A 26,830-nucleotide genomic window follows, 5' to 3' on the forward strand; every position below is an offset into this window, starting at 1 on the left:
AGGTTGCACTCGAATGATGGGCAGAGAGACACTTTATGAAATACAGATTCCTGTCATCCTGTCATCAATATAATCTCATTTTATTTTATTTATTACTATTATTTTTTATTTTTTTAATATGTTGTTTCTATTTGTTATTCTTGAGTATTTTAATTATGTGCTATTGTGTTTTTACTATTGTTGTAAGGCGACCTTGAGTGTCTAGAAAGGCGCGTTATAAATAAAATGTATTATTATTATTATTATTATTATTATTAACGGACTACCACAACAAATATGAACCACAAAGTAGTTTTCAGATATCCTCACTGTTGCAGTTCATCAGAAAATAACTACTAAGTCAAAGACAGATTTAATTACAAATACACATTTTCATTACTTGCAATAAAATCAAGTTAAATGTAAACTCATTTTATTTCAGCTAGTTGCCAGGGCAACCCTTCTTATTTTCATTTAGTTTAACTTCATGTACTAAAATAACTAAAACTGAAATAAACAATAATAAAAAGCGATATGGGCATAGTTACAAAAAAAAGACAAAAGCATAAAATGACTTAAACTAACTAAACTTAAAAAAGAAAATGGAAAATATATAAATGTAATCTCATAAAAAATATCAATAAAATATATCATAGTATCTCAATGACACTAAAATAACACTAGTCAAAGGTGAACTTGTACCTGCTCATAGAACTTGTTGTGGGCGACGTAGTACTGGGAATCAAAGGACTCTTCAGTGACCAGAACACGTTGCCTCTCCCCGATCTGTGAGACAAGACAGAGAAACACACACAAACAGGTTAAAGTGCTGTGTGTTTGTAATGGTGATGAAGAGCTGTCACTGGCCCACAGCTCGTCTAAAAACAAGCATTTAAAATCCCCTTCCAGAACTGACACACTGTACGCTGATATTATCTTACGATGGAAAATATCTCCTTTCATTCAAACTGTCACAAAGCAACTGTGCATGTATTAAATGTTTTTCAAGAAGCCTTTGTGTGCGACCATGGGTTTACTGCTCACAGCAGTCAATTTAATGCACATTAAAACAAATCCAGACATGCACACATTTTTAGAGGAAGCGCAAATGTATGTGAATTGTGTGTTAGGTCTGCTAAGACCTTCAGAAAGAAACATACGGGAAGGTTGCACTCGAATGATGGGCAGAGAGACACTATGAAATACAGATTCCCCACTTTCTATTTAGCTGAAGCATCTGGCCTTTTGAAATTACAACTAACTTAATGTGCTTTGCGGAGCCTATTGGCCTGTAAAACGGGCCCTCTTTGTTCAGGGCACCCCGGTCGACTCCAGGAACAAGAGCTGTATACGTCTAAATCCCAGTGCTCATGAAAATGCCCTACCAAACAACACACACACGGCTGAGCTGTAAGCTTCCAGAGCTACTGGAAACTCTGCAGATGAACTTCATTGTGGTCAATACATAGAGCATTTATGCTTGATAAAATGGGGAAACACACAAAATGCAACCTATCAGTCTTTCTGTCAATCTTTCTATAAAATGAATCACAAGGGTTGTGTTTGAAAGCTTAGGCAGCTCACTTGTTGCCTTAATGCTTTATCAGGCAATGACTTTGTAGGCAGTGTTTGTGCAAAAGGTTCCTCACGATTTTGGAAAGACAGCCTGCAACCCTTCTGAGGCAGCATGGCAGTCTAATGATTTACAACAAAAGAGGAGCGCTTTGGTAAAAAACTAAGTGAATATTTAATTACTACGGTAGTTATTTCTCAACAGAAATCACAACAAAAGTAAGAAAAGTTAGTAGAACATACATTTGCACAAAAACTTTCAGACGCCATCTTGATTTTTTAAATGAAAAGGATCCCATAATTTACTCAACCTCAAGCCATCCTAGGTGTACAAGACATTCTTATTTCCATTATAAAAGTAGTCCATATGGCTCCGGGGGGTGGGGGTGTTAATAAAGGCTTTCTGAAGTGAATCGGTGGGTTTGTGTAAGAAAAATAGACATATTTAAAACTTTATAAAGTAAAATATCTAGCTTCAGTATTCAACTTGAGAAGAAACCAGGACAAGTGGCTGTTTGAGTTACTGTTACATTTCACAGGACTGCCGCTCACTGTACATTTTCTCTTTTTTGGACCATTCTTTATAAACCCAAGAGATGGTTGTGCATTAAAACCCCAGTAGATCAGCAGTTTCTGAAATACTCAGACCAGCCCAACAACCATGTCTAGCACCAACAACCATGTCACGTTCAAAGTAACTAAAATCACCTTTTTTCCCCATTCCGATGCTCAGTTTAAATTTGAGCAGACTGTCATGACCATGGGTGCATCTGAATCAGCTCCCTAGGTTGTGAATCAGTATATCTTGTACACACATTCGGACACTTGTAAGGACAGTAAGGACCCTGGCTCACAACACATTTTGACATGACAACCTCTTCATTGTACAACATCACTACTAGCATTTATGGACAATAGCAGAACTGCTATCTTTCTGACATTATAGTACATTGCTTGTTACGTATGCCTGCACGGCAATTTCAGCTGTAAATAAATTATAAATGTTACATCTATCAAAACATCTATCCCATGTCATTATGTGTAGTGAATTGGCTCATGTGATTTGATTCGTGCTTCAGAATTTCCCTTAGGGTAACATAGTAAGTAGGGGTGTGTCGAGACGCTTATCTCACGAGACGAGACACGAGATTGGGTTCACGAGAACGAGACGAGACAAGATTTTTACATAGTATTTTAAAGAAATCCTCAATGATGAAATACATGACTAGAAAAATAGTTTGCAGGTGTATTTGAAATGTTTAAACTCATCATCTTGTAATGAATGTCATTTCAGTTCTACTTTCTGAGTATGAATTATCATATGCAGTAAAAGACAACAATCACTTTAAAGGTTTTGCCAAGAACTCAACTGACTGGTTTATTTCCTGTATGATCGTCTCTTCAGACCTTAGAACTGCACATGAGCTTCTTTTGACCTCCTAACTGAACTCCTTCCCACAAATTGATCATAGATATTAAGTGCAAACAATAACCATAATACCATAATCAAAGTAGCCTACTAAATATTCTAAGAGCAAATAGAGACCACATTTTTCTTCAAGCATGATACAGAGCTAAGAGATGGTTACAACGAGATAGCTTTTATATGGAGATATTCGCATGCCTCAGGGAGACGCTTTCAAACAGTGGTAACGTATTGAAATCGCGTTTGAATGCGCAATCCCGTTTCTTTTCACTTTCAATTTCGTGATCGTGCGTACTCTGTGAATAGGGAGTGGTGGTGCTGAACGCGCATTTTAAAATACAAGTTTGACATTTCTGCTGCCCAACGAATCCACCACCACGGTCCAGACCATGTAGCTACACACTCGTAACACACGCTCAAAGAACAGCTCTTTTTGGATGAGCTGATGGAATGGAAGCAACTGTTATCCACCTGAATTAAATTGTTTTTATTTCTATAAAAAGCAAAACTAGAGTGGAGGCGTAATGTAAACGTAGCATTGGCATATTCTATCCTAACTTCACCCTCGCACTCCTTCATGACCAGGTCATGACAATATGACGAGAGACAGCTTTTCACCTCTATGAGAAATCTTGTCACACCCCTAATAGTAATCATTGGAGTTCCATGGTTTTCCCGGTGCATTGTGGGACATTTTAGAGAGTGAATGTTTCAGTGTACTTGTATGATTTTGCGATTGAGACAGCCTTTATAGTCCCTGACTACTGAACTACTGAAATTATGCAACATCGACAGACAACAGCACCTAGGATAGCTACCACCCGTCCACCCTCCACATACAAAAAAATAACACAAAAAAGATCTGATTTGCAAAACAAAACAGAATGAGCCGTAGAAATCTGAGATTGGAATTTAAGTGTTGCTCATGGAGGAGTTCTTTCCTGCGTCAAAGTATTTTTTAAATAGAAGTTTGCTTAAACATCACTGCAGTTTTCTAACATTTACTAACACACAGCTGCAAATTATAACTGGATGATTAAACACAAACACAAAGGTGCAAAATGACACCCTGGATAACATGCCAATTGCCTCAAACAGGTGTCAATAAAACTCATCAAGCATTATCCAAAAACACATTTTATTTATTTTAGGATTTGAGATGATATAATCATGTTTGTAATAATAAGAATATTTGTATTAGAACTGGGTGGGCCAATTCATCATCAGTCTTGTCGATTGGCTACAGAGCTGTTTAGATATAATTGAAGTTTTCCACCATTTTAATCAGCCTTTTGTCTCAACTAGTTTGAAGTGGTCCTGTGATAAATGAATACCATAGCTTCTCATTCCATGCATGCATAGTTATAAAAGACTGCAGATTTCATGCTGTGTTTCATGTCAGCTATCCATATGCCAAAAGAACCTTCTGATGTACCTTTTCACCGACTGTAATGTTTCCAGTCATCTGTGTCGCAAATGTGTTTTTTCATATAACATTTTTTACGCTACACATGATCAGGCATAACATTATGTCAGGTGAAGTGAATAACACTGATTGTCTCTTCACCATGGCACCTGTTAGTGGGTGGGATATATTAGGCAGCAAGTGAACATTTTGTCCTCAAAGTGAATGTGTTAGAAGCAGGAAAAACAGGCAAGTGTAAGGATTTGAGAGTGTTTGGCAAGGACTAAATTGTGATGGCTTGACTGGGTCAGAGCATCTCCAAAACTGTGGGATGTTCCCGGTCTGCAGTAGTCAGTATCTATCAAAAGGGGTCCAAGGAAGGAACAGGGGTGAACCGGCGACAGGGTCATGGATGGCAAAGGCTTATTGATGCACGTGAGGAGTGAAGGCTGGCCCGTGTGGTCCGATCAAAGAGACAAGCTACTGTAGCTAAAATTGGTTCTGATAGAAAGGTGTCAGAATACACAGTGCATCACAGTTTTAGGGCCCTATGAAATCCGTTTTATTTTTTCCCAAATTCCATTTTATTTTTTCCCAAATTCCGTTTTTTCCGTTTTAATTTTTGGGAATTCAGTTTTTTTTACCCTTAACTATTATTTTAGTCGTAAAAAGAGTGTTTTTAATGTTAATATAATAGAACATAAAACAAAATAGGAATGACCTTAAATTTATTGAGGTAACAAACATCACATTTACTTTTCAGGACAAATACTGCAACATAATACTGCACTCTAAGCACTTCAAGTCACAACTAGATATTAGTGCTGTGAATTGATAAAAAAAAAAAAAGAATTAATCACATTTTTTTCTGTAATTAATCATGATTAATTGCAATTAAAAACATTGGAGTTTTTTATATTTTGATATTGTAATAATTTCAGTTACTCTCCAAATTAATTTAGAAACAATTTAAAGACAGTATATTTTAAATGTGTGTTGTAATGGCATCTTTTTATGAATGAAGGCCAGTATCACTGATATTAATGTCTATATGAAACATTGATGACGTTACATTACAGTATAACCGAAAGCTACCAATTTCAACATTTATTAGGCTTTAAAAAAACTTTTAACTTTTAATTTAATTGAACTTAAAACAATCTTTACATAAATCTATTATAATAAATGTTATATTTGCCTGTGGCCTTCCCTCTCAGACATAGTCTACACAGAAATTGAATAAAGTTATCAACACCTTTCTTAACTGCATAAATAATAAGTGAAATATAGATTAATCATCATTAAAGCTACAATCTTCTGTTCCCGTTGTTCTTTGAACATTAATGACAGACATTATCAGTGCTACTGTCACTTTAAGAGCTACCTCAGCCAAACATGATGTGGATAATGCTGCCTTCACGTGCTATCGGAAATTTGATGATTCCGACTTCTGAAGTCGTGATTACGAGCGCATTGCATTCAAGTTTCAAAATGTGAGGGCGTTCATGTGCAATGTTTACCTAGGAAACTTGTATATTACGATAATTCCGAGAGCACGTGAAGGCAACATAAGACGCGCTGACCCGCGCATCTCATTTCCTCTCAAGTTCATTTAAGGCATTATTTCCCATACAGTTCATTAAAGTGCATTAAAAACAAGGCAAAATACAGCAAGCACTCCCTGAGGGAACTGCTCGGCTCGGTACTGAGGGCTTATCGTTGAGTTTCTTAACTTTTTCGCCGACGAAAGCAGAGCCGTGGAGCCGCTTCGCCATACTTTCAGTGTTTTGAAGGAGGAGCTGAAATGACGGGAGGGGTTGTGTTGCCCAAATTTGCTTCCCCCGGTCTGCATTTCCCCAGACATACGTTCTTCTCCCACACAAAACCGCATTTCATTCCAAATATGTCAAATTCCGGGAAATTCCGCGTTAACAATAGATTCCGCGTTAATATGCCAATTCCGCGATTCCGTCCGCGATTCGGTGATCGCGGAAATCATAGGGCCCTACAGTTTGTTGTGTAAGGGGCTGCATAGCCGCAGACCAGTCAGGCTGCCCATGCAATGGGAGAAGGTGGCCTGGTCTGATGAATCACGTTTTCTTTTACGTCACGTGGATGGCCAGGTAAATGTGCGTCGCTTACCTGGGGAACACATGGCACCAGGATGCACTATGGGAAGAAGGCAAGCTGGAGGAGGCAGTGTGATGCTTTGGAAAATGTTCTGCTGGGAAACCTTGGGTCCTGGGATGTTACTTTGACATGGACCACCTACCTAAGCATTGTTGCAGACCATATACACCCTTTCATGAATGAAACCCATTCAACGAATTCCCTGGTGGCTATGGCCTCTTTCAGCAGGATAATGTGCCCTGCCACAAAGCAAAATTGTTTCAGGAATGGTTTGAGGAGCACAACAACGACTTTGAGGTGTTGACTTGGCTTCCAAATTCCCCAGATTTCAATCCAATCGAGCATCTGTGGGATGTGCTGAACAAACCAGTCAGATCCATGGAGGCCCCACCTCGTAACTTACAGGACTTAAAGGATCTGCTGCTAACATCTTGGTGCCAGATACCACAGAACACCTTTAGGGGTCTAGTGCAGTCCATGCCTCAATGGGTCAGGGCTGTTTTAGCAGCAAAAGGGGGACCAACACAATATTAGGCCATAATGTTATGCCTGATCGGTGTACCTTGTGTTATATTATCTCTGCAATAAATACAAAAATAAAAACAAGATTTAACACTGCTGCATGAGTGTTTCTAATACAAAGAATGAGGGAGTGATGCAAATTTCACATTCTCTCTGCTGTAATAAACCTCTTTTGTAAAGTGCTATCATGGATTTTCTTTCTATTGGAGCAAAAGGGAATATAAAAATTACATTTGCTGTTGTCTCCCGTTCACCACTATAGAAGTTTACCCACTTCTGCTTCTGAGAACCCCAGAATTGTGAAAATGGTCCTACAGAAGCTTCAGAGATGCATGAAGTGAATAGGATTATCCAAAAGTTCCCTCAAAGAGCATGTAGGAGTTTCTCTGACTTTAGCCTGAGGCGACAAGAAACACGTCTTGTTAATGTTCAAAGCTGTCCGACAGGCAGAGTGATCACAGACAAGCCTTCTAAGGTTCCACACATCGATGGGAAGCAATAACAAAAAGAAACATCCTCACAAGAAAAGCTGCTTACTATGTTATTCTGTGGGCAAATTAGCCAGACGAGAACCTGCTTTCTTAGCAAGAAGCTGTGATTTATACACACACACATTTAAAGCGGTCAGCACACTGCACAGATGTGTGCTTCAAGTTATTCACCTAAAATGAATTCTATCATTATTTATTCAACCTTGAGTCATTTACATGCTGTTATTTTTCTTTTTGGAACACAAATGGAATTTTTGTAATTCTATTTAATCACAGTCCAATTCATGGCGACCTAAGTCTGTCGAGCTCCAAGAAGGTCAAATACCATAAGAGTATCCAAACGATTCAAGTCATTTAATATTTTTAAGTGTTAAACAGACTGAAATAGACAATGACTACGTTTACATGGTCAGCAGTAATCAAATTATTGACCTTATTATGAATAAGACAATATTCTGATTAAGATGTTATGAGTTGCTTTTAGAATATTCCGTTCATGTTCCTGTTTTACATGTTATAGAACATAGTTCGAATAATGGCACGTCATTATGTCCCCATGCCACACTACGCTGTCCGACGTCCAATCATAGCGCGACTTTGGCGGGTCAGTTAAATTCAAAGGGCTCAGGCAACCCGCTGTAACTTTACCTGCGGGTGTCACTGTTGGACAGTGTTGCTTTATAAAAACAAGTGATTTTTATACTTTTTATATAATATATATGTATAAATGTTTACATGTTAATATAGAGGAGGCAGTGTCAGAATGAGCAGTCAAGCAAGACCTTACACGCACCATTACAAAACATCATGGCAACGACATTTCAGACTGAGATATATAAACGGGAATTTTCTGACATTTGAGCGCTTTGTTACTGTTTTGTACGTATTGTTATATTAATTATAATTCAAATTCTGTTTTATTGGCCACCATAGTATTGATGATTGTTGAGAGGGGCACTTTTGATACATTTTTAAAAGGGCAGGGGCACGAGCCCCCAAAGCCCTCCCCTCTGCACTAGCCTGGTGTGTGTGTCCTCAAGGTTATTATAGTTTTGCATTTTTAAATTAGTTTTTATTTTATTATCGTTTTCAATTTTGCAACAAATTTCAGTTTAGTTTTAGTTAGTTTTATAAATTATTTTGCTAGCTTCAGTTTAGTTTTTAGTTTAATTTTGTAAACACATTTCTATTTAGTTTTTATATATTTCGTTTCAGTTTTAGTTTTAGTAATTATAGTTTAGCAGAGTAGTTTTTAGTTTAATTTTGTAAACACATTTCTATTTAGTTTTTATATATTTCGTTTCAGTTTTAGTTTTAGTAATTATAGTTTAGCAGAGTTACCAGAACGAAGTTTAGAGACCAAATCAAGATTTTTAATTTCAGCAAAGTTTAATGTTTGCACAGATTACAGTTTACTCTTTTTTCAGACATCTTAATAATATAAATAAAATAATGGAATACAAATAGTTTTATTTAATGCCATGTCAGCAGCTAAGGCTATATTCATGGCAAAAATTAAATTACAAAAATACAAATATCAAATAAATACAATAAAACCAAGCAAACAAACACAACATGTCATATACAAGATTTTTTTAAATCAACTTATGATAAAAAAAAAATCCAAAACCTTTTCATGCATAATCTTACTAAATAAGTTCTTAAAGGGTTAGTTCACCTAAAAATGAAAATTCTGTCATTAATTACTCACCCTTATGTCGTTCGACACCCGTAAGACCTCCGTTCATATTCGGAACACAAATGAAGATATTTTTGTTGAAAGCTGATGGCTGAGAAAGGCTTCAGATAGGCCTCCATTGGCATTCAGTACATTAATACTCCCAAGACCCAGAAAAGGCACTTAAAACATCGTTACAAAGTCCATCTCACCACAGGGACTCTACAATCATTTTACGATGCGACGACAATAGTTTTTGTGCGCAAAAAAAAATCTAAATAACACCTTTATCCAACTTGTTATTGCCTTCCGTGTGTGCCTCCACGACGCATGCGCGAGAATATGACGCAGATCCGGCGTTCGGACATATGACCCAGAAGCGATTTGTTGACAAGCAGAGGAAGACGCGCTTTTCTAAGCTGTAGGATTCTACATTGATCGTGCTTTAGGTCTCGGCGTAGTTCTCAAAATGGGACTAAAGTGTGCATTTCATGGATTCCCGAACCCCGGCGCTACGTCAGATTCTCGCGCATGCGTCGTGGAGGCACACACGGAAGGCAATAACAAGTTGGATAAAGGTGTTTTTTTTTTTTTTTTGCGCACAAAAGCTATTGTCGTCGCATCGTAAAATGATTGTAGAGTCACTGTGGTGAGATGGACTTTGTAACGACGTTTTAAGTGCCTTTTCTGGGTCTTGGGAGTATAAGTGTACTGAATGCCAATGGAGGCCTATCTGAAGCCTTTCTCAGCCATCAGCTTTCAACAAAAATATCTTCATTTGTGTTCCCAATATGAACGGAGGACTTACGGGTGTCGAACGACATGAGGGTGAGTAATTAATGACAGAATTTTCATTTTTGGGTGAACTAACCCTTTAAGTGAAATAACTTGATAAAAGAGCATTCTTGTTTTAACCCAGGACAGTCCAACAAAATATGTTTAACGGAGAGGGGAATCTTACAAAATATGCATAAAGTTGGGTCTTCACCTTTAAGCAAAAAAGCTTGAGTCAAACTATGACCTATACGACAAAAATGGTCTGAGATAGAAACAAAGAACCAAATAAATGCAACATAAAAATATGAAAGTAAAAATGATAAATTCCAGACAAACTCATTCATATTAAAGATGAAATATTGTTAAACAATTAAAAGCTTATTTATTTTTAAAATAAAAGATTATTTCTTCAGTAGTACTATGTAGGCCAGCAGTGTGACCACAGCTAAAGTCATCTGACTTCAGCCAACACAAACTGTTGTGAAGACAGTGTGAATAAATAATGAAGTGTATATTCTATCTGCATGTGTGTGTGTGTGTGTGTGTGTGTGTGTGTGTGTGTGTGTGTGTGTGTGTGTCCTGGTATTCCCTACTTTGTGGGGAAATGTCTCCACAGGGATGATAATATTATTAGTAGTAAATGATTTGTAAAAACAATGATAACACATTTGAGCCTGTCAATATTACGCAAACATGAAATCTCAAACACATAGTAGCACTTGCTACTATAGTTGCTGTTGCACCTGCGTCTCTCGTCGCGTATGTAACGGCGTTCTAAAAGCAGTGAGCTTAAGTTCAACGTGCGCCTCATTACCTTGAGTCATTTCCCATTTCACTGCCACGAACGCATTCTTTGTGAGCAGCTGTTTAGGACTAGCGATGTGTTCACTGCACGTCTGCACGTGTCGCGTCACAGGACAGCGGTTAATCTCCTCAACTCAACTCACTTCACGCGCCGCGCTGTAGCTCCATATACACACACTCCCTCAACTGCTACAGATCAGATTTTCCGCCACAGTAAAAAGAGAGCTTATTAAATACGAAAACGAATATTTATTTTTGCTAATTATTATTTTATTTCAGTTAGTTTTTCAGTAAGAGTTGTTAGTTTCGTTTAGTTTTAGTTTTTCATTTATTATGATTTTTTTTATTTTATTTCAGTTTACGAAAATGTTTTTTGACCAATAGTTTTAGACTTAGTTTCAGTTTTCATTTAAGAAAATAACCTTGTGTGTCCTGTTACAAAATGCAGCGAAAACTCCTACACAATGTTAATAGTTAGAATGTGCGTAGATTAAGGTGTCTGTAATGCACTATGATAATGCGACTAAAACAGTCATACTCCACGTCTTAATTCGATTTGCGTTTACTTAGAGTATGACTTTAACCAGATTAAGTTAATTAGAAATCGCTGTTTACATGGCAGTTTCTTAATCAGAGTATTGTCTTAATCGGGTTAATATCGGAGTATTGTTGTCCATGTAAACATACTCATTGTTATTCACTGAAAATCATCATTAAGGATTCTTCTCAGCTCAAGCAGGAAAAGCAGACTTTGATTTCAGTCTTTATGAAGTTTTTAACAGCACGGTCAGACCAAAGCCCTAAAGCTGATGTCTAATGATGAATTCAGTGTGGGGTGAGAAGCACATCACTGCACTGAAACATACATCAGAGGAGAACAGAGAAAAGCAGAGCTGCCACTCATCCTACCGATGATAAAGAACGTCCAGCATCAAGTTTGTTCTGGAAACACTAGCCCGTGCCTCTGCCATTTGATCACAGATATAATATTCACTCTTAATTGAGCCTAATCTAGGTCGTGGATGACAACATCAAGAAATCAAACAAAGAAGGAAGAGCGAGGGATTACGATCCTGCAGGATCCCGTTCCTGATGATGGCTGAATCCCGTTATAAAAAAGCACAGGATGAGAAGGAAAGAATATTTTTGTTGTGGAATCGCTTCTTCAGTGCTGTCATAAATGAAATCCCAGCTGGATGTGAATCAAAAGAAAATAATAATTACACCGGTCCAGCACAAACACGCCTGCTGATCTGCAGGGCTTTACAGCGACGTGAGAGGATTCACATCAGATGCAGACGAGCCTTTCAGGAGATAAAAACTAGCTGACTCTCTGGTGAGCTTAACATCTTCAAACGGTCCAGGATTCCATAGGTGAAGCGCTCAAATATTTCTTTAGGGAACATGAATCTCTTTAGTTTGTCAGGAATCACACACTGTTAGACAACAGACGATGCAGCGTGCCAGGATTAAGGTGATGATCATGTTTTAATTGATAATTAATCAATCCAAACAACAATCAGAATAAATTAAACTCAAGCGTTTAGTGTGTGAGACTCTAGTTCTTTCAGCAGAATCAATTGCTTCATCTGTTTCTGTCCTGCATATATATTGTCAGTCTCTCATAGTTTGGAAGTGAACTTTCTCTGAACGTCATTGTTGTCTGTCTGTATGTTCAGACACAGTGAGGGGCAGTGCTATCAGAACACATTCTTGAATTCCACCGCTTTTACATTGTTTTTCCATAACATACATACATGTTAACTTCTTGCATTTGCATCTTTTGCAGCATCAAGTTAAAAGAAGTTCAGGATGGACAGTTTTTTGTTTATTCCACTGCCCTGCATCTCGATTTTTAAACACAAAAACACACTCAGTGAGAATAGGCCCACAGAGGTGAGTGGCTGAACATGAGAAATTCAGCAGACCTGAAACAGAAGCATCTGATAGTTTGCTTCACACATCAAATGTCACTTAAACTCAGCAAAAGCTGCTAATTGTTTCAGGCAAAGCGCCCCCACACTGACTCAACTGAAATATTTTAATTTGTGCAGACCGTACACATTCAGATCACAGATGGCATTCAAGGAACCACGGCGACTTTTAAAGACAAATTAAACTCACACCGCTCTCCAAAATCTAATTAAGGCCCTTAAATTTAGTGTCTGCTGTTACCGTGACGACCCACCGGGACTTAATGAACATTGGATTATATAGATTATATCACATTGGATTATATAGTGTGAAAAGAAGCAAGGACAAAAGAGTACATAAGGAAGTAATTAAAAAAGAGAAACTCATGTTGAACATCACAAATGAGAGCAAGAAAAACATCACTGGTCCATGTGCTATTTTTACATATAGAGTTTAAATGAGGGTGCACAGGAGAAAACACTACTGACACACATCGTTAAAATACTCCAGTGGTTCAACCTTAATTTTAAGAAGCGACGAGAATACTTTTTGTGCGCAAAAAACAAACAAAAATAACGACTTGTGTCAGTCTCCTACACAGTTTACGTTGGCCAGCTCCTGTGTCAGCTTCACACGCATGCGGCGTGGTGCTCACGTGAACCACATCAGCCAATCGTAAGCCGGTGTGCTGGCGTAGCTCTGACATAACTCAGAAGAACTGGACTGTATTTACTACGTCAACAGCGTAGGAGACTGACAAAGACGTAAAGAAGTTGTTGAATTAAGTCTTTATTTTTGTTTGTTTTTCTGCACACAAAAAGTATTTTCGTCGCTTCATAAAATTAAGGTTGAACCACTGGAGTCACATGGACTATTTTAACAATGTTTTTACTACCTTTCTGGACCTTTAAAGTGTTGATTAAATAGCTGTCTATGGAGGGGTCTGAGAGCTCTCCGATTTCATCAGAAATATCTTAATTTGTGTTCCAAAGGTCTTACAGGTTTGGAACGACATGAGGGTGAGTAATTAATGACAGAATTTTCATTTTTGGTTGAACTAACCCTTTAAGGAGGCAATAAGACGAGAAGTGCTAGTAAGTGCTGGTAAATGTTTACCAACGTAGACTGTACAATGTAGACATAGGGAAAAAGGTAAGTTCCAGCTGTTTCTTAAACATTGTCATGAATTCTGCTGTCTAGATAGCAATAAGAAATTACTCCACAAATAATTCCTCAGTCTAGTAATGGACACAGCTATATAAAACATTATGAAACACTGTAAAAAAAACAAACTTGCAAATTGTTGAAATTTTAAGTCGAGTGGACACATTTTTTACCACAATGTTGAGTTTACTTATAAAAACAATTTCACTGCACATTTACTAATATTTTATCCACTAAACACAAACAAGTTGAGAAAACGTAATGTTTTGATTTCCTGATGACTTCCCGTCATCACGCATGCGCAGTCTGTCGTCGCTGTACCTTGTGCTGGGTTTCCTACTTCAACCACGCTGTGGAAGGGACTGGATTTCATCTGGTTGAGGTACGTTTTCTTTCAGCTTTATGAATTAAATCAAGCAACATATATTGCACACCTTGTTTGTTAAATGTTAAAAGACTAAACTAAAGGTTAGTTCACCCAAAAATGAAAATTCTGTCATTAATTACTTACCCTTATGTCGTTCGACACCAGTAAGACCTCCGTTCATCGTCGGAACACAAATGAAGATATTTTAGTTGAAATCTGATGGCTCAGAAAGGCCTCCATTGGCACAATGTACTTTACACTCTCAAGACCCATAAAGACATCGTTACAAAGTCCATCTCACTACAGTGGTTCTACAATAATTTTATGAATCGACGAGAATAGTTTTTGTGCACAAAAAAACCCTAAATAACGACTTATATAGTGATGACCGATTTCAAAACACTGCATCATGAAGCTTCGAAGCGTTATGAATCAGCGAGTCGAATCATGATTCGGATCGCGTGTCAAACCGACAAACTGCTGAAATCACGTGACTTTGGCGATCCAAACCGCTGAATCGACTCACTGATAAATCATACTTCGAAGCTTCATGATGTAGTTTTCTGAAATCGGTCATCACTATATAAGTCGTTATTTAGGTTTTTTGTGCACACAAAAACTATTCTCGACGATTCATAAAATGATTGTAGAACTACTGTTGTGAGATGGACTTTGTAACGACGTCTTTAGTACCTTTTATGGGTCTTGAGAGTGTAAAGTTCATTGTGCCAATGGAGGCCTTTCTGAGCCATCGGATTTCAACTAAAATAACTTAATTTGTGTTCCGAAGATGAACGGAGGTCTTACGGGTGTCGAACGACATGAGGGTAAGTAATTAATGACAGAATTTTCATTTTTGGGTGAACTAACCCTTTAAGGCTGGGTGGATGATATTTTTGTGGAGATAATATAAAATGTATATCGATAGATTGTCCGCGTAGTACAGTAACGTTACTACTTAAAGCTGCACTTTGTATCTTTTTGAGCAAGTACATCATGAATCCATTTTCTAAGCCGTGTTTTGGTCTTATCCTGAATCACTACGTTAAACCTATAATAAATGTTTATATTGGGTCAGTCGGCGGCGATGCAGAGTAGCAAAGTAACTGCGGCATGACTCGTCATAGACATAAACAGAGGGAAGTAGCTCCAACTACATTGTTCTTCCACAAGATTCAAGCAGACAAAGATTTCAAGCAGACGAAGAACAAACAAGATTTGTTTTTATTAACCGAGTGCCAAAAGTTACAGATTTAACATTATTGACACATTAGATAAGAATAAGGAAACATGCTTGAATGAGACGTGCATGATGTTAAAAATGTTAAAGACAGCATGTGATTGCTAATCTTTCGTGTTTATTGCATTGACTATGCATTGATTTGTTTATTCCATTTCTGTAGTAGCCTAGTTTACTACATGTTAAATTAACATACTGTAACTTTTTTTTAATGTATCTTTGTTCTGTTGTATTTGTCCTTTTTAGACTAAAAAAAAAATCAGTGATGCACTGACAAGAATCTGGTGAATGTGCAAAAAAGTGACCTTTGTTTTTGAAAGCTTAGGTGATTTTATTATTTTTTTTAATCTAAATTAACTTGTGTACACTTAATTCTTACTGTTTTAACAATGTTTTTTTAGGGTCTGTGCTGAGTATTACAGGAGAGCACCTTTTTCCCTTCATTGGATGAATACACATCTAGTTGTACAGAGTATGGAGATGAGAAGATCCTACTAGACCAACTTGTACATCAGGTAATTATTTAGCATGTGATCATATATCTTTGGTTAAAGGTTGAATGGTGTCATCTCTCTGTCAAGCTAAGTCCCATGCTTCTCTTTGGATTTAACATGTCATGCATACAACTTGTTCCATATTTGTTTTTCTGTCTTTCAGACACAGACACTCCAATTTGCTTGCTCAAAGAAAGGCCACAACTCTCAGATGTCTACCTTTGTTTATAAGGGAAAAGTTTTGAAACATCCTGAAGACTTGCCTGGTAAGAAGATGTGTGTCATCAGCATATACACTCATGCCTGAGATACTTCACCTGTTCACCTGTTTATCAGGTCCTGTTAGGTACACAAAACTTACCACCTGCTCTCTGTCAGCCAAAAGGCAGAGGAAAGAGAAGAAAGCAGGGGACAAAGTCATCATAGTTGAAACTTTCTCAGTGAACAGTTTGACTTCATCTGATAGCACAAATTCAACAAGTTGTTGAAACGTTGTATCAGCATTGTAATTACATCAATGCTGATATGCCTTCTAACAGCACAGGTACAGGTGTGGCAATGTTTGGGCGTGGGAAAAATATTCTCATCATCAGTTTTTTATTTATCAGTTTTAGTTTGATGGCTGAATTTGAACAAGCTTAAAGGGATAGTTCACCCAAAAATGAAAATTAGACCATGATTTACTCACCCTCAAGTCATCCTAGGTGTATATGACATTCTTCTTTCAGACGAATAAAATCGGAGTTAAATAAAAAATGTCCTGGCTCTTCAAAGCTTTATAATGGCAGGGAATTGTGGTTTCTGTTTTGAAGTCCATAAAAATGCATCTATCCATCATATAACTGCTCCACACGGCTCCGGGGGGTTAATAAATGCCTTCTGAAGCGAAGTGGCATGATTGTGTAAGAAAAATATCCACATTTAAAACTTTATAGGCTAAAATATAATAATAATATATAGTGGTCAGCGGTACGCAAGTCGGCTTGCGCTAAAAGAGTAACCCCTGGGACCAGTTGCATAAACTAAGCCATTATGTTAAGACAGTGTCTTAAGATCTAGTATGAGCCACTAGCAGTTAGGCAAGTGGCATTCAGTCTTACTTTTCGTATAAAATTAGGCCAGTCTATGTTTTTATGTAACTGATTTTAAAAAGTTATGAACAGTCTTAAAGAAAAAAATGTATGTCTAACTTGTAAGACTAGTCTTAACGGTTTATGCAACCGGCCCCTGACGTGATGTACAGGAGCATCGCAAGCTTTGACGCCTCTCATGGATAGGGCTGGGCAACAAACTTAAGCCCCTCTCCTCTTCTCTTATATCGAAATCCATTTCTCTTTAACATTTCTCATTTTAGTCTCTAATTCAAGACCAGTGTTTTGTTTTGCTCTATCCTCTGCGCTTCTGTGTTCATCAATACGCATGCATCAAGGGTTCAAGGGTCAAGGGTTACTCTTTCACCGTAAGTCAACTTGCTGACCGCCGGAAGCTATTTATTTTAGTCTTTAAAGTTTTAAATATGGATATTTTTCTTACACAAACGCGCCACTTTGCTTCAGAAGGCCCCGCGGAGCCGTGTGGAGCAGTTACAATATATGATGGATAGATGCACTTTTATCGACTTCAAAAATGACAACCATTCACTGCCATTATAAAGCTTGGAAGAGCCGGGACATAAATAAAGTTACATGAGCACATGTTTAGGACCACTGTGGTCCAACGGAATTCAATCAAAAATTTGTTTTGACCCTAATTGTTTTCTTATTTCTATTGCAGGACACAGAGCCAGAAGACATTCACAAGGGGAGAAGCTGAGGATCTTAACCATCGTTTGAAGATGATGCCACCATCCACTCAAACCCAAATATAAGGTGCCTCTCTGTAGTACTAAGAGCAGATTAGGCCAGATAATGTGCAATACATTTGCTGCAGTTGTTACTCCCCTCTTTGGCTTAATTTAAACCAACAATGTGAACTATCCTAAATAATTTTTTCAAGTGTTTATTGTTCTTGACCCCCAGTGCTCAGCAAGAGTCCGGTCCTTCAAAAAATGTTCAAGTAGCTGTAATCTATATGGATAATCATAGGGTTGAGCATTTATTTATTTCAGTTTGTACTCTAATTTAGAGCATAATCTTTTTTAAATAAATATTGAAGAGTGGAGTAGAACTTCATCACCTTCTAATACATGTACCTCATGCCAAAATTTTTGCTGTTTTGCAGAATTGTCAATAAATAATTTCTGTAATGATGGAAATGTATTTTGTATTGTGTTGTTTTTACAGTATGGTTTGTACTTCCTGCATTTGGATTCTTAATGTGAGGGCTATACAAGTATCTGGGTGAGATATAAAGCAATAAAGCAACCAGCTGCAAAGCTTTTTTGAGTTTACTGAACTTCAGGACCTCTGTAGTTGTGCTTACTTGTTTCTTTGCATTGGACTGGTAGTTAGATGAACTTACTGAGGAAGGAGTAATTAACTTAATCAAATAAGTTTAGTGAACTTTCAAAAATTATTTGGCACAACTTCAACCACTGAAGTTGAGTAAACTCAAAAATGGTTTGCAGCTGGTTGCTTTATTTTTTTTAAGTTAACTCAACTTTTTATTTTTTACAGTAACAGGTGTCTATCTGCTTTTTACAGCTTCAAACACATCTTATTGCAAACAGAATTCAGAGTCTGAAATATCAGCTTTAAAATCAAACTTTAACAGCTAAACACACACACACACTTGACCCCCCCCCCCATTTGTCCTCAGATGACTGCATTAAAAATAATTTATTTATTTGCTCAGAAGTTGATCTGTAATGAAGCCACACAAATGATGTGATGGTGAATAAATGTCTTTAATCACTGATGTTTCTCATATTATACTGACTAAAACATCTGCACAAACTTGCACTAGCTCCAAGTGATTTACGGTTCAAATCAGCATCAGCCCGTCAGATTGCAGCCACGTCGGGAAGCAAATAAAGCTCTCCGATTCCCCTTCATTAGTGATCTTGAGTGAGTCACGGCACAAGGTTCAGCTAAGAGACACAATGAAGTCTAAATTAGAAGGACTTTGCACTTGGTTTCAAGTGTTTCAATGATTTCAGCAGGGCATTTCATAAAGAGGCAGATCACATGTGACCAGCTGGTTTCTATTACATTACACATAAAACACGGCAGCACTGACGGCATACAGTCAGCTCATAGCCAAATATTTCACAAAGCACATGCCTGGGAAGCCATAAAGTTAAACATGTCTAATCGTGTCTGTCGGTCTGGTTTACACTGATAATATGGCTGCATACAGATGAAGTGATTTGTGAATGTACACTAAGACAGATGTATTCAGTGTGTGTATATATGTGTGTATATATGATCTGTGCTAAGATTAGAGTTACACTCCCAAACATTAAGGTTTCTGATTAACACAATTCATACAGCTCCAGTGTGTCAATCTGAGTGCCTCACTATCTACACCATCACATTTACCACATCATGGACAGAGTAATTAATGAATAAGTAAAGAACACCTGTATCTGACGTTTCAAACACATGATCATTGCAGTCTGTAACTTCCCCATCATCAGATGAGGTGATGCTGTGTCTGACATGACAGCGACATGCACAATATATGCACAGACATACTGTTAATACTAAAAGGAATAGTCAGGTTAAACATATCCTTTTGTGTTCTGGACTATTCCTTTAAGGAGAAACCAATGCTGTATGGCAGTATTAATCTTTCCCTGGCTGTGTGATGGTCTGTATCTGTGTTTGTAATGCCTGATTGCTGCTGACAGAACTGTGTTAGTAAATGACTGTCAGAGGGAGGTGATGCCTGATTGCTTCATCAGCCATGTCTGTGTGCTGATTGCGTCCAGCAGTTCATTTAAGCACATATATAACAGCTTTCATAATGATGCAGAGGAGGTGGAAATTATATCTTTAGAATATAATTACACAAAATGCTCTCTGTATCGCATTTTATCACAAAACACACATACAATCAGCATTCACCTTGAGCTAATGATATTCCCGTCAGCTTCTTGCTAGAAAAACCAAGTCCTAATTTCAGACTTGTTTGTCTAACTGAACCTATCAAAGCCTTACGGCCATTCTCACACACTGTAAATGTCAGTCTCATAAGAAGTTGTAATTTTTAACACACTGCTCCTCAGGCACGTGCAGAGGGGGGGGCTTTGGGTGCTCGAGCCCCTGCCCTTTTTCAAAATGAATCAAAAGTGCCCCTCTCAGACAAATATCAAGGATAATATCGTGGTCAATAAAACGAAATAAATGTGATTGTTATAACATGACAATGTATATAATAGTAACGGACGGCTCAAAAGTCGGACAATTTCTGTAGAGGCATTGCCGTAACGCGTTGCTATGGGTTGCGTGCGTTTTGATTGACAGCTGATTTTCCACTGTTCGGAAACGGCTCTCGAGCCAAATATGGTCCTTTCAGAGAGTGTGTGGCCTCGCGGGAAAAAAGTAAACCAATATTTTTTTTTTCATCCATAATCAGAGCTAATGTGTTGATTTAATTACAAATCTATATATTATATATTTTAAAGTATTACACAATTCACCAATGACCAAAACCATGCAGCAGCTAAAGTCGCATTAATGGTAAGTAGTGTTAAATTCACTTGTATTTATGTATATTGATACACGTTTTACTATTTAATGAAACTATCAAAACCCAAGTGCCACAGGCCTATTATGTGAAGTGTAGGCTGGCGAAATGGTTACGTGAAATGACTTTATTTAACGTTACCATTTTTGAATATTATGCAGCATTATGAAAGAAGTCTCTTATGTTCATCAAGCCTGCATTTATTTGATAAAAAACAGCAATATTGTGAAATATTATTAAAATAATGGTTTTCTATTTGAAAATAATTTAAAATATTATTTATTCCTGTGATCACAGCTGGATTTTCAGCATTACTCCACTCTTCAGTGTCACATGATCTTTCAGAAATCATTCTAATATGATGATTTAATGTCAATGCTGGAAACTGTGATACTCTTTTCAAGATTGTTGGATTAATACAAAGTAAAAATGAACATAATGTAATAATATTTCACAATAGTAGGCTACTGTTTTTTCTGTATTTTTTATTAAATAAATGCAGGCTTGATGAGCATATATATATATATATATATATATATATATATATATATATATATATATATATATATATATATATATATATACATTAAATAAATGCAGGCTTGATGAGCATATATATATATATATATATATATATATATATATATATATATATATATATATATATATATATATATATATATATATATATATATATATATATATATATATATATATATATATATATATATATATATATATATATATATATATATATATATATATATATAGGCTATATATATATTGCCCCTTTTTTACATTTGAGCCCCTGCCCCTGAAGAACTCTCTGCACGGCCCTGCTGCTCCTGCTATTACAGTCTCCAGTGAGTACTTGTGATCGGATGAGTGCTGGTGATTCAGTAACTACATCACTGACTACGTTGCATGTCGATAAAGCATGCAAAGCGCTACTCCCAGACACTCACTGTCACTGCGCTTGAGCGTCTATGAACTTCATGTGCTTCATGTGATCTGTCTCAATGCTACTTTTTCGTGCTTTTCAATCAAACAGCTGCTTTCTTTAAAGGTGAAAACAGTGTAAAAGTTGTTTTGGCTCCTCCATTTACAAATGCAATGTGTTAACGTATGTTTCTTTGGTTTGAGTGAACAGATCTCCAGATGATTTAGACACATGTATGCTCCTGTCCAGCATAGATGGATGTTATCATGACTGAAGATGTTCTGTCTGTTTTATGAGTCACCTTATTTCTATAGTGCTTTATAAAATCCAGATTGTTTCCAAAGCCGCTTCACAGGAAAATAATCAATGATGCAAAATAATCAATTCATGTAATAAGATAATAGTGTCATTACTCAGCTCAGTGTTGATTTAGTTCAGTTTCATAGCTGTGTATAGTTCAACAATCATGAAACAAGTTCAATTCAGCTATAAGCAGCTCTACAGTAGACAATATTGTCATCATTTAGCTCAATTCAGTTCAAGTTTTGTACTAATCAGATTGCATCAGAGCAGTCAAATCAATATTACTGCATATTAAGTAATATTATTAATATTACTGTCTTTTTCAAATGTCAAAAGAGTCTGAATCCAACTTAACATACAAATAGATGTCCTATATAGTTGTTTTAATCATTTGAATATTAAAGGGTTAGTTCACCCAAAAATGAAAATTCTGTCATTAATTACTCACCCTCACGTCGTTCGAGACCTGTAAGACCTCCGTTCATATTCGGAACACAAATGAAGATATTTTTGTTGAAAGCTGATGGCTGAGAAAGGCTTCAGTTAGGCCTCCATTGGCATTCAGTACACTTATACTCCCAAGACCGATAAAAGGCACTTAAAATGTCATTACAAAGTCCATCTCACCACAGTGACTCTACAATAATCTTACGATGCGATGACAATAGTTTTTGTGCGCAAAAAAAAATCAAAATAACACCTTTATCCAGCTTGTTATTGCCTTCCGCGTGTGCCTCCACGACGCATGCGCGAGAATATGACGTAGCGCCGGGGCTCGGGATTCCATGAAATGCCACTCTAACCCCATTTTGAGCACTCTACGCCGAGACCTAAAGCACGATCAATGTAGAATTCAACAGCTGAGATACGCGCGTCTTCCTCTGATTGTAAACAAATCACTTCTGGGTCATCTGTCCGAACGCCGGATCTGCGTCATATTCTCGCGCATGCGTCGTGGAGGCACACACGGAAGGCAGTAACAAGTTGGAAAAAGGTGTTATTTTGATTTTTTTTGCGCACAAAAACTATTGTCGTCGCATCGTAAGATTATTGTAGAGTCACTGTGGTGAGATGGACTTTGTAACGATGTTTTGAGTGCCTTTTATCCGTCTTGGGAGTATAAGTGTACTGAATGCCAATGGAGGCCTTTCTCAGCCATCAGCTTTCAACAAAAATATCTTCATTTGTGTTCCGAATATGAACGGAGGTCTTACGGGTCTCGAACGACGTGAGGGTGAGTAATTAATGACAGAATTTTCATTTTTGGGTGAACTAACCCTTTAATCAGTCTCCCTGTTCTGTCTTGCGCTTCTTTTGGCTTGGATGAACTGACTGAAGTGGGCGGGGTCAGAGAGAGGGATAATCAGCAACTGTGGGTCTGAAGGAGCAGATGTAGGGCTGGAGGAGAAATATGTCTGACTGACGCCAGGTTCACTGGGACTAATCACAAGAATTAATTTTAAGGTGATTAATGTCAGCGGGTTGGTGGTAAGGTGTTGCTTGTTTGCATGTGTGGTGAACGCAACATACGGCCAAACCCACAGGGCTGCTGACCTGTGCAATACTGCTCAGTAAAAAAAACTATCTATTACAATCATACAGCTTGACTCACGACATGGTTTATGTTTGTAAATGTGCCTACAGCTCAAGGACACCTCTGAAGGACATCAGCGATTCACTAAAATCTCACTCATAGTCTCCATCTATTTTCTCACACATACAGATGCTGTGAGGCTACTGTAGGCCTGCAGACCGACAGCGTCTTCGGAGAGCCATGAACTGTCCCATTGATCAGACACTGGACTACTCCAACAGCATCTATAATGCATGACATATCTGCTTTCTTCATGCCAAGTGTGTCAGTCGAAAGCACGCCTCTCAGATCTAGAACACTTAACATGTTTGATTATAACATGAGATCAGATACTAGAAGTGTTTGCTTTCTTGAGATCATAAGAGAAGAAGAGAGGACAGCTGAAATGCTGCTGTCTCCTCTTTGAAATGTTCTCTTATCCATCTCTTGCAGAATCAGAAACACTTCTGTGTATAAATAGGTCAAGAGAAGAACACTTCCTAGAAACATCCAAAACTTCAATGAAAACCATTCACAAAAGCCTTGAAGTGTGAGCTACATCTCAACCTATTCTGGCTAACTGAAGGTTGTCTTCTAACTGAGAACAAAAGCCTACAATCCTGATTCTCGGCTGGTGATGGAGAATATGACTCATAACAGGTATAACAGACACATTAACACCTGATTCATCAGCGTCGTCCTCTCTGTCCTCACTTATGGTCACATTCGCTCTGGTTGAGGAGTAATGCGACCTAAAGCAAGATGGCCTGAAGCACAGATCTGACTGGTGTAAGTGTGTACGTTCAGTGTCGGTTGTCAGTTCACATTTGAATATGCTGCTGCCTGGATGCCTACACAGACTCTATGCAACAGATGCAAATGTGTGTGCGTCTTTAATGAGGCGTACCGTGGCTGGCCTGACACGGATCAGACATGCACAATAATGGCACCTCGTTGTGGTTTTTTTCACTGAGATTGTGACACGTCTACCTTGTACAGTATATGTCAGCTTATGTATAAGATGTTTTACACGTACAGCTAATCTAAAGCAGTAAAAGTGAAGCTCTTAGCAGTCATATAATCATGAACTCATCAGGAACAACATCCATCATGCTAGCAGTCCAGAGCCATTAAATAAATAAATAAATTAAATACAATTTTATATAAAGTATATCAATGCTCAAACTAGTCCCTACTGAGTGTTAATTTAGTGCCTAATTTAAGAGAGATTTGCAACCCTGTTACTTGCATAACTGTCACTCGGTATTAGTTAGCTTTCCTGTAGCTCAAACAGTAGAGCATGGCGCTAGCAACGCCAAGGTCATGGGTTCGATTCCCAGGGAAAGCAAGAACTGACAAAATGTAAATTGTGTACCTTGAATGCAATGTAAATCGCTTTGGATAAAAGCGTCTGCCAAATGCATAAATGTAAATGTAGTTAAAAAAAAATTGAATACCAGGGCAGTAATCCACAGAATCACACAAAACTCACAGCAGTGAGCTCTTTTCGATTAGTTATTTGCAAAATTCAGTCTGAGGATGAGAGATTTTAAAAGTAACAATTAGGCCCCGTCCACACAAAGCCAGAGCTTTCTCTATCCAATCTTTTTTCCCCCTCGTTTCAATAGATATCTGTGTACACACAAGCTCACTGAAACCGACTCAAAATGATGTTGTATACATGCCAGGTGTAACCCTCCTGTTCAAACCACCCGCTCTAAGTGGGACTCTGAACTGAGTCCGCCGGCATGAGAGTCGGACGCTCTAACAAGGAGGATTAAGGCAGCAACCTCTAGTGTCAGTCGCTACAGCATCTCTTGAGATCAGAGGAGTGAGGTTTACTCGCACAGCAACTACTAGCTGTATGTGGCGCTGTAATTCTGCCACAGAAATACACTAAAAATGGAGAAGAAGAGTTGTGGCTAGAAAGTAATTTAAATATGATCACTACATTATACTATATTCATTCATTAGACTCTCAGGACACACCTGATACCTAACAGGGTAAATCAGATTTGATCTGATAAAAGCAAATTGGAAAGGGAAAGAAAAATCATGGTTCAGCTCATGTAATCTCATCTTTAAACCACAATGGATTATTCACAGGAATGAAACAAGCTTTAACATTATCTCAAGCTCTTTATGAGAGTCAAGTGCACATGTCATCAACAGTCTGCTGAGAAACATCTTTCAAGTTCAGGTGCTTTTTAGTAACACTACTGATTGATTCGTTTGTGACGTTCATGACATTCACTGAAAGATATTCAGACTTCAGTCTTGTATGAGGCACATCATTGCATCTATAAAAATCAAAAGTTGTCACTTGAGGATGGATAAAAATGTGACTAAAGTCTACACACATTTCACCAGTTTTTTTGTGTTGTGTTGACAATCCTCTGAGACTGTTGTGGCATTATTTAACAGAGCTGTGAGCAACTGTTGAATTCTTGCATCCATGTTTAAGGTTTCCTTACTGCAATGGCAAGTTCACACTTCAAGACAGAAGCTCAACGCCTTTTCATGTATTAAATCTGTGATACATTTGTGACAAAAAGCCCTGAAACAAACAAAATATGGCACTCATGCTGTATGAGAGAACATATTATCATAATAAATGTGGTCAATAAGCATATAAAGGTAATGGTGGTCAATCGCTGTTCTGTAAGTCATGCTCATCTTCCTGTGCGAATAAGATGGAAAATGGATCAGACCCTGTGCTGATGGAGTCAAATCTGCAAACAGACAGACAATGTAAAACTGAAAAAGTAACAAAATAAAGCAAGCATTATGTAGAAGCTCAGATGTCCTAAATATCACATCAATCACATTTATTTATATAGTGCTTTATACAATACAGATTTCAAAGCAGCTTCACAGGAAAATAACTTAATAAATCACTATCAAATATGAGACTCAGTATTATTCAGCTCAGTGTTGATTCAGATCCGTGCAATAACTGTGTAAAGTTAATCAGTTATGAAACAGGTTTACTTAAAGTATAAGCCTCAACTGAGCAAGCCAAAGGCACTGATTGGCATATCTGTCAGAATTGACCTTGTGGTGCCTCTTCAGATGAAGACCTGAATGAATTATGGCCAGTTACTGTGCCTCAGATCACCTGCATTCAGTTGCTCAACATCAGTGGTGGTAAACGCAGATCCTGGCGTCAACCCACGTCTGGAGTGCTTCTCTGCCGGCGTCCCTCTCGCCTGTCTGTCCATTTATCTCACTCTTCCCTGCATCCTTTCTTCTCTCAGAGACTCACGCTGCCAAACAGCCCGACGTTAGTTCTCCATGGTTTTATCCGCTCCCCTCTTCCTCAGAAGGATTAGAGGAGATGTTTCTTAAAAGAAACAAAGCGCTCTGTCTCTGGGCTTGTCATATTGCTCCATATTTCATGGCTGCTGAGGAAAAGCAGTGAA

At 37.7% G+C, this 26,830-nt stretch overlaps 1 protein-coding gene across 2 annotated transcripts in view; it reads right to left on the reverse strand.

Annotated features, from left to right (window-relative positions):
* cdkal1 (CDK5 regulatory subunit associated protein 1-like 1) overlaps positions 1-26,830 on the reverse strand; it is a 491,565-nt gene that overhangs the window by 25,384 nt on the left and 439,351 nt on the right. For both annotated transcript variants that reach the window (XM_079836708.1, XM_079836709.1), the window contains exon 13: positions 682-765. In XM_079836708.1, coding sequence (XP_079692834.1) covers positions 682-765 — 84 coding nt within the window. The remainder of the gene's footprint in view (positions 1-681; positions 766-26,830) is intronic.

The sequence above is a fragment of the Gobio gobio genome, assembly GCF_949357685.1.
Source record: "Gobio gobio genome assembly, chromosome: 15".
NCBI lineage: Eukaryota > Metazoa > Chordata > Actinopteri > Cypriniformes > Gobionidae > Gobio > Gobio gobio.